The 12,284-nt window shown below is 42.7% G+C and overlaps 1 protein-coding gene across 1 annotated transcript in view; it reads left to right on the top strand.

The window, feature by feature from the left end:
* LOC128301937 (cell adhesion molecule Dscam2) overlaps positions 1-12,284 on the top strand; it is an 88,028-nt gene that overhangs the window by 310 nt on the left and 75,434 nt on the right. Inside the window, exon 2 of the mRNA XM_053038618.1 lies at positions 590-1,209. Within this exon, the coding sequence (XP_052894578.1) occupies positions 1,134-1,209 (76 nt within the window). The 5' untranslated portion in view covers positions 590-1,133. The remainder of the gene's footprint in view (positions 1-589; positions 1,210-12,284) is intronic.

Raw genomic sequence — 12,284 nt, 5'->3', positions numbered from 1 at the left:
CTGCGTGCGTTGGAAGAGATTACCCAGTGAAGCTGTAGTGGTGAGTTTTTGGTAGGTTACAAGTGAAAAATACGCAAAAAACACACACCATGTGGTCGCGCTCGTTGCTATCGACGAAATCTCTCCGCCGGCATAGCACACTGCAGGGAAGTCTCGTTCGCATCACTTATGTGCAGACCGTGCAACGTTGCAGTTACTGCCAGTGCATATCCTACTCCTAGTGCAGCAGGGTAAAACTTGTTCTTGAGAATGTGTGTGAAATGTTGTTTAGGCGGGAACGTTTAAAGTAACGAGCATTGTGTGCAATGGTGTACTGATAAAGGAAGTAGGAATGCATAATGTAACCAAGAACTGATAATTATTTTATATCCGTTCAAGCGCGTAGTTAAGAGTCGAGATATTTAAAAAGTTCGTTAAATGTTTTGTATTTTAATATTTCAATTGCAAAGGATTTTGTAAACGTGGTAGAAAGATCAAACAGACACCATAGAATTGTTTCAATCTATTGTTCCAATTTTTATGCACAATAATGCAAAGCGACATCAGTTGAAAAGGTTGTGCAGCTGGCTCGTTTTTAACTCCCTTGCAGTGTCCGCATGGATATGGACCACTTCTCATAAGCCTTTCCTCGGCAGCTGCTGGCTGCCCAACACTGACAACGCCGTGTCGTGTGCAATGAAGCTGTAACGCCTGTAAGGCTCTCTGTGTGCGTGTGTGTGTATGTGCCCCAGTATATAGTGTATGCGTGTGTATGTGTGTGTGGTTGTATGTGTCTGTGGCGCTGGTGCACGTATGTGTGCGTATGTACGTGCAAGGGTGCAAGTGAATATGTGTAAAACGGTGCATCCTGTGTTCATGCCAAATACTGCACGCCAGTAAGTACTAATGGTCACACAATGTTGCACAGTGCCAATGGTCATGCCGATGGAGGGAAACGATTGGAAGTTTGTGGGCAGTTTGTGAAAGTGGCCGGTTAAAGCGAAACCTTTTGATGACGTATGACCGACCGACGGGCACGATTGTATCGATAGTGATCAGCTAGATCAGGTGCACTTGCAGGCAGAAGAAAAAGATTGGAGAAAAAAAAAGCTTAACGAAAAATATTACACTGAAGTGACGGCATTACCACCATCATGGCATATGAAAACAGGATGTGGAATAGCAGAATATCGTTACTGTTGGTTTTCCTCATTTTATGGATAAGTTGTGGTAAGTAAATGTCGTATGTTTTAAAAATATTCTTTTGCGTTCGTGATGCATTAAGCTTGTTTGTTGTATTAGAAGGCGAACTACGCTGTGAAACTTTATGACCCTTCCTTCTTTAAGTATTCTCTTCGATAGCTATTGAATCTACAATCACTGTTTATCATTAATAAAACAAAATTCTACTTACAACTTCAATTCCTTTTAAATTAATAATCTTTCTTCCCGAAGACTAAGAATTCTGAGTACTTGAGTAGTTTTGGGTTTATTTCATATCAAATTATCTCCTCGGGGTATTTTTCCAAACATCAAATTAAATTAGAAAGTGATTCAAAGATTTGTGAAAGTTGAAATAATCCAGAAAATGGAAAGATCACAAAAGTAATTTTCAGCAATACGATAGTGAATAAAACACATGTTAAGCAATTTTCATTACAAACGAAAGTACAAATCATCACAAGAATTGCTCAAATATTTTCATTTTGATTAGCCATTGAATATGCAAAACAGTTGATAAAAGAAAAAGAAACGATACAAACAAAACAACATTCCGTTCTGCCTTACGCAACACACGAGCGGAAACTTTATGAAGCACTTATACAAAATTCATCAAAACGCCACCAATACGCATCAGTCCGGTGGTATGAAAAATTAATGCAAACCAGCAGAACCACCAACAATGTAAAACTAAAAATAATCTTAATCCGCCCGGTCGCAGATGAAATGGAATGGCGCAAACAAACAAAATCTCATTCCGCACAACGCTTTGTATTGAAAATCGAAACGCAGGAACAAAACAAAAGCGTTTCATAGCTGAATTATTCAGCCCGGGCGAAAAAATAAACACAAAACCAAACCGATTGCGATGGCTATCGAAACTATTGCACCGGGTCTGCTCCATTCCCGCACAGCCACAGCAAAAGTGATGAAATCGGGACTGGCGGTTATTGGATTCCTGCTCGAGGGTTTCGCGAACCGAATCCTGTGGCGTAATCGGGTGACATTTTCGGGGTAGGTTTTGCCTTTGCATGTGAAATAGTGCACCGGTGGCTTCCTTCGCAAGTCGCATGTGCTGTACGCCACGCAGCGAGGAAAACACAACCGGAGTCTTGCGCCACGGCGTATCCTGCGGCGTACCGACCAACGTATCGTCGGAAGACATTTATTGGCAAGATGTACCGCATGCTGAACATTCGCCGCTTGTGTTCCGGGATTGTACTGCAAGGCCAAACGGATCCGTTCGGTAAGGAACAATATCGCTTCGGGTACGTACCATTCCGTGATGGAGAGTTTAAACGAGACACCGGAATACGGTTTGCCCCTAACAATGCTCACTAGCCTCACGTTCCGTGGCACCGCAGCCGCGCCGTATTGCGTAACGCACAGTTTGGTGTGTGGCAGTGGTTCCTGCTGTTTGATATCGTTTCTGTGATTTGTTGGTAAATCATATCGCTCCATGGGGCAAGTGTTTTCCCCCATTCCCATTGTCTGTGAGTGAATGAAATAGTTCCTGGAAGTGAAAAAAATGGGATCATAAACGCAAACTTGAATACAATTTAAATTAAATGCCGCTTTAGATTTGAACTTTTGTGGTTTCTAAATACATTTGATTATTGCCTCGAAAAACGATTATAGAGCGTTTTCCATTTGTTTTCTGCTGTAATACATCGTTGAGCTCGTTTAGACGCAAACAGACAATATTATAAAATTTGCGCCGGGCTTCACACGAACGGATCGGACCAAAATCTCAACCGAATCAATCCCTCGCAAGCAGGACTTGACTATCTAGCTTCGAGAAAATAAAGTCACAGAAAGCCAGGAACGGCAGGCCTAGACCTCTTAAGGTTATTGTGCCGGCATTTTTGTAGTACTGTAATTGTTTTAAACTCGGTCGTTTTTGTTACAATTTGTTGTACAATATAACTAAGGTGGGTGTAATTGTATTTCTCATATTGGACAACATTGGTCAGGATGGATATTTTGAAGATGTTTAAAAAGCAATAAGTAAACTCGAATGCCAGATTCAATGTAAAAAATTAGACCTCAATATGCCTCGTCTGAAACCAATTTTCAAACCCTTGATATTTGTTCTTTAAATATTTTGAATAACACACAACATTTTGAATAATAGTCACACAACAAACGTTCAATTTTCTGATAACAGATTTTTGGACTAAAAATGTTGAAGAAAGTTCAAAAAGAATGTTTTATTTATCCATCGCTCTATTATGAGTGAGTGTTTTTTTAAATTTTCTCAAAATTCTGCAATACCCAAGACTTTAACATCCTGGAAGACAAACGTAATGAATTCTAATTATCGTTAAGCTTCGATCTGCATGAGGTGGATACTATTATGAGATTTCTGACCACTCTTCAGTATACTTAGAATATCTCCATCGATCCCAAGAATCCCAAAAAGGAAGCTTCCAGTCTGCTAAGGGTTATACCGGAAAAATCTATCCGTCCAACTATAAGGAATCCCGTGGTCGAACCAGCTGTACAAACACTCGACGAGAGTGTTGCCGGTTATAAAAGGATCCGAGAGCGAAACACAGGAAGCATACGGCATCCCAAAGGCATCCCACCTTCCGCCGTGCCGTTCCCGAATTGGCTGACATTTGATTCCATTCGCTTCGGCCTGCTAAATCTGCTTTCCTAAACTGACTGCTAATATGTTTATACGCCTGCGGAGCACTAAGCCGCCCACTAGAGACAAACGCTACGGCATCGGCAGTATTGCCTCAAATAATGGAAGCGCCAAGTGAACGAACCACGATTCCCTTTTGTCTGCTGGGGTTGCAGTTGGGGTGGGGCAAAAAAAAAAACAAAACATTATAAAATCCACCTCGAGAAATTCACTTTCCCGCTATCGCATTGTTCGAACGTCTTGTGCTTTGTAACCGCATTTCGTCGCTTGCTCTCGCTGCACGGGTAGCGATGCGCGGGACCGGGCAGGGTGTGCGTTTGTGACGTAGACGTGAAGTTCGAAGTTGAATCTGTAACTCTCGCCACCGTTCGCAGCATCGTACAGTGAATTCTTAAGCGTGCCAAGACAAATATTTGTTGAGAAAACAAACGTCTATCGCAAGTCTAGCTCACTCACGAAGCATGGAGGATTTAACCGTTTTTTCATGAGATTAATTTTGTGCCACTTTTTTTTTGGCTGAGGGGTTTTTGTTTCAATTACTTGGATGTTGGGAAATTGTAAAGATTGGAAATTAAATTTTTGAAATGTCAAATGAAATGAGAAAAAAGAAATGGCTTTGCATATGTATGGGGTATAATGGAAATTGGATTTTTTATGGTAAAAAATTTTTTAGAGAAGCTTTTATTGAAAAATTACCCTACTTTTGCAAATATTACAGAGTTTTAGTAATGCTTTTTCCAAATCTTTATAACGTATGTTAACAATGGGACTGAAATTGTAACTTCCAATCGTACTGCTCCTGCACGGATGGCATTAAATTGCTTATATTGAAAATGCATTGAATCTTTTATTACCTTTTATGAAATTTAAAATTGTATCACATACACACAAACGTAGCAGTACGGTTTTGCTAGGTATAATAACATCGACACGAACCTGCCAATAACTGCATCACAAAAGATCATAAAATTTTGACTGTGCAGTCACACTCAACCCGCATTCGGGGGGCTATCACAGGCCTTCGCATTCATCTTGTCGCTTAAAATCGAAATAAGCATCAGCGGAAAAGATAGCACCAAACAAAAAAAAAAGCGAAACCAAACGAGATTCAATTCCATAGCGACCCGAGAGCGAAAAAAAGGGGTTTGATGTTATTCGAGGGATGGCAATTTTATTTATGATTTGCACTGCGCTTTGACGCGTCCAATCCGCAACCCGTCCCCATTTTGGGGGCTGGTGAAAAGCTCATAAAACCGTCAACAACCGACCGCAACCGGCACCGGAGCAGCTTAGGGCAGAAACGGCGGGCGGGTAAGACGTAGGCTGGCGTCGTCGAAACAAAGTGCTATGGGGACTTACTATCTGCCGTCTTCGTGTGTGTGTGTGTGTGTGTGTTTGTATGTGCGTGTATCGCGTTGTCAAGGAACGGGAAAACAATTTTCTTATCCACCGCTCTCGCATTGGGCCGCACATTGTGTGTAGCGGGTTGGTGCAAGTAAATTTCCCATCGGACCAACTCGGTTTTACCATGCTGCCTCGGTTCTCGCTTGCTTTTGTTCGGTATGCGAAAGCAAATAGCAAAAAAAAAAAAACAAACAAGTAAAGTTGGAGGATGCTCCTCAGCTTCATTGTGTTGTGCGCGAGGTTTGCTTACCGTTTTGTGTTGTTGAGCATTTTTCGTATTTTGATTCCCTTTTTTTTGTTGTTGTTGGTGGGTTGTCTTTCTCCATTTCTGATAACGACTCGCCTACGTTCGTAACGCGTACAGGCCCATCGAAATCAAACCTGCCCAGACCCGGAGACGAACCGTGGAGCGAAAACTTTTTAAATTAAGCGATTCCGGCACGAGATTGTCGGTGAAATTTATGTATATTAAACACCAAATCGTTGCCGGGAGGCACAATCAGCTTGGGGGTAAATGAAGAGAAAAAATGGTGAAAAGAAATTAAAAGACATTTGGTCGGTGTGTGTTACAGTGATTAGAGACGAAAGCGGTTAAAGTGATTCCCAGCATTCATTGATTACCAATCGTTTAAAATAATTTAAAAATCAGGTGGATTGATTTTCCGTTTTAAATGTTATAAAGCAAGTATGTTGTATGAATGTGCACGGAGAAAGGATATTTTAAAAGTAAAAATTTTAAAATAGTTCCACAAATGCAATAACTTTATGTGTAATTATTTAAACAATTTGCAATGTCTGATAGTTTTTACACAACCCTTACCACGACACACAAAGAATGATCTTGTGGAACAAAATCATGAACCTATGCTAAAGACATACGTCAAACCGTTGAAAGCTTCATCCATAACAAACACCGATGAAAGGAAACGGATCCAATTATCGATAGCAAAAGATGAGATGTATTTCCTTCAATTCTTCGAAGCCCTTTCTTCTTCCCTTACCGGCACAATCCTTCAATACCCAACATCCCCCGGTGGATAAGTGGAGCTCGTTGTGAAAAGCATATTCAAGACTATTTTTAACACCTTTGAAGAAATACGATACATGTTAGTCGAAGCACTTCTCTAAGCAATGGAAAAGAGAAATTACTGTGAAATATAGTTTATACAACGATTAAAATTATAGTTGTGTTAAAAATATAAATTCTTTCTACGATAGGTCTGTTTGGCTTCTTATGAAATTTTTAATAAATTTTAACTTACCGAGCCTCGATGAGATTTTGTTGGTCTAAATAAAATTCACTTCATTTGTGCCGCCTCTAGGGGCGATCGAGTGGCCATCGTTACACCGAGCACTGAATATTTATCCCCATTGCAGAAGCAACCCCAATCCCGTCGAAGGCATGCCAGAATATGCAATTTATTCATTTGATGTCACGTGCAGCATGAATGATATATTATTCAGCAAATATTTACCCCCATGCACAGTTATTTGCAGCTATTTTGCACACTCCGGAACCTTGCCGAGAGCTGACCATTTTTGACCGATTCTCCGGGGTTTTCTTGTGATGTTTCTCCTGGATGTTGTATTGTCACCAACGTATGATCTTTCACCTGGTTTGAAAGGGGGAAATGCTGGAAACAGGTTCGCTGGCGAAGGAAAATTCTCCGTTGATGTTCCCGCTACCGTTCTGCTTTTCTATTTCCACTTTTTCGTTTCCTTCGACATTTGCTCCGCTGGACGCTTTTTCTCCGAAACGATGGACGTGTCATTACCACGGGCAGACACACACACACAAATGCGGCCTCACATGCTCACTCAAGTGCTGTTCGTGTCTGCGTCCGGAATACTTGTGATTTTTACTGAGATTTTCCCTGTACCATCCCCTGGAAGGATAAATACTAAAGCAGCCGTTGGTTCGGAAGCCTTGGTTCGCTTTTCCTTCCTTTCCCGCGGGTAACACGAGCTAGCCAATCACAAACCCGTGCTGAAACTCGAGAAAGAAAACGAAAGTCCTTTCGATGCGACCGGGACGATCGGCATACATACCATCGTGAGCTTCCTGCGCTCCGGAACGGAATGACATCACGTAAACGAAATGATGTTGCTTAACGGGTGATTGGATTGTGGAGAAATGCTTTGTTGATTCTTCACGTTCCCTTATTTTTTTGTCATCTCGAAACGAAAGTGGAAAACACAAGGATCTCTCCAGAGTGTATGATTGTTTTCCACTTTGTGCGTGATTCTTATTTTCTACTTCTTCGACTTTCGGCTTGGGTTTGGCAGTGTTGGAAGGCACGTGCCGCGGTTGGCGCGATTGTAACTAATTCCATTACCGAAAATTGTCACCACGAAATCTATGTTAAGTCATTGGTTTTTGCTTTCCTTTCCGAAGGGACGGTAGAATACTTAAATCTAGTCAAGTCAATCAATGCCTGCATGCGATGATCTTCCACAATAGTTAATAGGATATCTGTCATTCCGTAATGGTTTATTACAAATTGATGCCCGCTGTGAGAACAGCGATTTTTTATTTGGTGAGAAATCTGTTCCACATGGAGTCTGCAACCACATGCTTTTGTTTCCGGATTACACACACCATCTTCGCCACCGTCGCCTCCTGCTGGCAGATCGGGAAGGTAGGTTGGGTGGGTGGGAGAAAGTCCTCAAAACTTACTTCATGTTACACATGGGCAATGAAAATTTATGAACAGCGAATACCCGATCGTAGCGGAAAGGTTACGCTCAATGGCACGGAACTGTCAAACGAGCAGCAACACAACCATGTCCTCGCCGTCCCAGGGCGCGTTCCTTCGACAACCAACCCACAGCCGCTTTGCAAATGGTTTGCAAACCCAAACCGCGAGACTTTTCCCAACTTTTGCCGCGACACGCCGGTTCTGGTGGCCGTGTTGCTTGGATGTCGCCTGGGGCTTCTTTATCATTCGTCTTATCGTAATCTGGAATCGCGCGCTTGGCTGTCTTACACGCTCCGGTGAAAGTTGGCTGTACTGTTGCTACTCGGTGGTACGCTCCTAGCACATTAGCACGACACGAAGGAATTGTATTGGACAAAACTTAAATTCAGGAAAAATATATCTAACTTTTTATAACATTGTTTTTTAATTAAAATATGTAGAGAGTTCTTTAAATTTAAATTTACATTAAACAGTAAATTTACTACTTAACATGACTTTTCGTGACTTTATATGAATAAATGTGTAAAATTTTTGTAAAGATATATTTTATGCTCCTGTTTTTAAATGTATTTTTACAATTTCTCGAGAATATTACTGTTTTGAGGTTTTCCCACTTTTCTAATAATTATCCATAACGTTCTTTTCTTTTTACCAACGAACGATTCGGTGTGTGTTTTGCTGGAAGTTCATCACCGTTGTACTGTTTACCAAATTTTTCCCAAAGCCAAAAGCACTACTAATCTCTCCACCGTGCGACACCTAGCGGTTAAACTCGGCATCACCAGCGCCCGCTGGAGACCCGCTTGTTTGGGCAATGTTCTTTGTCAAAGTTGTTTGATTTTTGGACATTTATTATTCCCACAGCAGCCGCCCGTCGACGTCGTGGCCATAGTCCCGCGTTTGTTAATTTTGGTTGTTGTTTTTTATTATTATTCTTATTACTCTCCATCTTTCCCCGCGATGGCTGCTGTGATCCGCGGTTTGGAGGAGAAATGTGTACCGTATTTTCGTGTTTTTTTTTCGCTGTCTTGTCGCTATGCTCTCGTGGAATTGAATACCGTCTCTAGATCTGGTGTATTTTGTTGTGTCCGTTCTTCGCTGTCCTCATCATTCGCGATCGTCCCACTCGCTGGTGGTACAAATAAGATCAACCAAGTGACACAGCCTTCGACAAGAAACAATAAAACGAAAGCAATAAAGCCGACCAACCCCGATATACGGCGGGACGGTCCCAGCGTGTAGGGCGAGAATCACGGCAGAAATTAAGTTTGTTTTCTTGTTGCGACCGAGCACGGGAATGTTCCCGGGAAATCGGTGGGAAAAGCAGGGAGCCCCAGCCTTTCCCGAGGGCTACGAGTCGGTGGTGTTTATTTTTGTTTGCACCATTTTTTTTTCTCTTGCTGTTGCCCCAAAACCGTTTGCCCGAATATGTGCCTCCAAGGAGCAATCAATTAGGTGGCTTCTATCTTTTTATGCTGTTTACTGTTTTCGTGTTAGCTTTGTCCCGTCCCGAGGGCCTCACCTTTCGGTACACGGGGTAAAGACTCTCGTGTACTCCGGAGTTCGGTGCGCTGGACACGGTACGGTCGGTCGTGTTGCCTTCGGACATTGTTTGCCACCGTGCTGCCCCGTGCTCAGGTGATGATTGCAATAACGTTGCACATTGGGCAATAAACGATGGTGAACCTCACGGGGAAGATGTGCTTCCCAGCGCAATGTTGATTGCTTATAAGGGATTGGTCAATTTGGTGCTGGGGACACAAGACAAGACAAAAGTTCCAATGCCGGCCAGAGCAATTGCTTTGAGGTGAATGTATTATTCATGGCTCGGAGTAAACACTTGCCATAATATTTTTGCATCTCTACGAAAAAAAAACTAGAAAACGATTCCTCCATCTTACCGATTTGCGTAATATTCGGGAAAAACTTGGAAAAACTTTGCGTAATATTCGTCCCCATTCTCATTTCCCTGTTTTCTGGAATAACAATTTTACCGTACCGGTCGTTTAATTTTCATCTGCCTAATTGCGCGTTAAAATGAATACCACGTGCGGCAACAAAGGGGCACCGAAACGTCCCAGCTCCAGCCCGCACCGCCCCGTGTTACTTCCACAGGTGGTTTTTGCTCTGCGAAACAAACAATGGATTTTGCTCAAACATTGTCGGTGAGCGATTTTCCTTCGCCAAACAAAAGCCGTCCGTGTACCGCGTAGCCGCGCACCGTGCCGCTGGAAACCCTGGACCGGACCGGGCAGGAGTACTTATTTTTCCACACTGTGCACCGAGGGAAATCAAGCTTGCGAAGATGCGAAGCGAAGCGGTGAGCGAACGGTTTGTGTTGTTTGTGCAATGTGATTTACCATCCTGTGACGGTCTATTAAGCTAATACACGGCACCGGTACGTGTGCCCCAAAGGAGACAAAACATACCGAAACATACACAAAGAAAATCGTTCGTATTTATTTGACAAACTGTCCATCCAACCGTCCGCACGGAGAGATGTCGTACCGTTGTGCCGTGTCTTATTCGTGCATTTGCTTTGATGATTTTAGGTTGTTTTTTTTTTTTATTGAGTGGTAAGGAAGCACGATGAATGTTGTATTTCTTTTGCTCGGGATAATGTACTGTATGTGGGGTTAAGTATCGGCAAGCCTTTCTACTAGCCTCTCAGACAAAGGCGTTAGTAGCTTAGGTGCCTGCGAGCTGCGTTCGAACGCTTTCTTTTGACGAGTTTATTGTTCGTGACTGAGCGTAATGAGATGCAGGACAGGAAAAAGTCTTTTAATTGGTTTCTTTTGTTATCCTCTGCTTACCTCTCAATGTTGTCTCAAATGTATACATAAGACTCCTTTCTTAAATATCCTACATAATCTTGGAAATAATTGTTTTAAATTCTTCGAAGATGTTTGTAACAAAGGTAATGGTTCTTAGCATCGTACGATACAACTGGGAAGACACAGCACACGAGCAATTTGCAAGGAACAAGTCGACTCGTTTCGACTAATCCCTTTCTTAACCGTGCATAACGCTTACCAGCGTGGCAGGAAGCTTTCGCTGCCACGTGGATGAAGCAAATGCCAATCCGCCGCTAGGCAATCTTGCCGACGAATGCTAACGACCTGCAAAAGCGAAAAGGCACATCAATCAATCATCTTAACAGACTCGCAAAGCACCAGAGCGAACACCGCGTCCCGGAGAGTGTTGGGCTTGCAAAAAAAAAACATCTTAAGCAAAGTTGTCCAAACTTATCCCAATGCTAACCCCCTCCCCCCGCAGTGTGCCGAATATGGGAAAGAGTTTCCGACGATGAGCCGACAATTTGGTGCCTGCTGACTGCTGTATTTGCCGGTGCCTTCAGCTTGGACCCGACGTTCATCAATCACGGCCGAGAAAAAAAAAATAACACCAGCACCAGCGTTAGTTCTCGGCTAACCCGGTTGGAACCCAGCTTCCGAGGGGGCGCACAAATTTCCCTCAGCCAGACTAATGGCTGTCATTCAACGGTGACACGTATCACATGTGTGCGGTTTTTCGGGACGGCAAGGTGCTTTGACCTGTGGTATTTGATCCGAGACCGGCGGTGAAGCGTATCGGATGTGTTCTCGTAATGGAACGGATAAGGGCACAGTCGGGCGTCCAATTATTGTAAACGAAGGATGCTAATGCAACTGAACCCTTGCTGCCGATCGGCTTACTTAGGGAGAGCTTGCGAAAGGATTGCAGCTCTGAGGGTTTCCATGTGATGAAGATAATGGGAAGATCCAGCATAAGATATTCACGAAAAAAGAACACAATTTGTAAATTGTCTTTTAGACGAGTTGAACAGCTGTTTGGAAGTGGTATGAAATAAGTTACGGAATCTTTTAAGTGGCTAAAAATGATAGTAAAAAAAAATCGTCTGTAATCGATTGTAAAAAAAATATCTAAAACGAAAAATTTTATGTAAAAATTTGAATAAAAATATGTACGTGTGGAATGCATTATAAACAATATCTCAAAGCCCGGTGAGCACAACAGCTTTTCCGGAACGCTTTAAGAAATTGACAAGCCTACGCCTTCCCTTGGGAAGAAAACAATCTTGGGTAGAGTGCCAACTGCGAGCAAAGCGAGTGAAAGCGAAAGGAAAACACATTATTAAGGATAATGCGATTTTTATGATGAGGAACAATTCCGGCCCAAAACGAGCGATCACTTCCCATGCCAGACCGGCAAAGGTCGGTGGTGTCCCCAGAGCGCTATGCGCACGAAGAAAGGTCGCACACAACGTCGACCATCTCGAGCCACGAGGCCTAGTGATGCGAGAACCACTCCGACAGTGGATGGAAGAGATA

This window comes from Anopheles moucheti, chromosome 3 (assembly GCF_943734755.1).
Source record: "Anopheles moucheti chromosome 3, idAnoMoucSN_F20_07, whole genome shotgun sequence".
Lineage (NCBI taxonomy): Eukaryota > Metazoa > Arthropoda > Insecta > Diptera > Culicidae > Anopheles > Anopheles moucheti.
The sequence above is the reverse complement of the archived record's forward strand: the minus strand, read 5'-3'. Positions and strand labels throughout refer to the sequence as shown.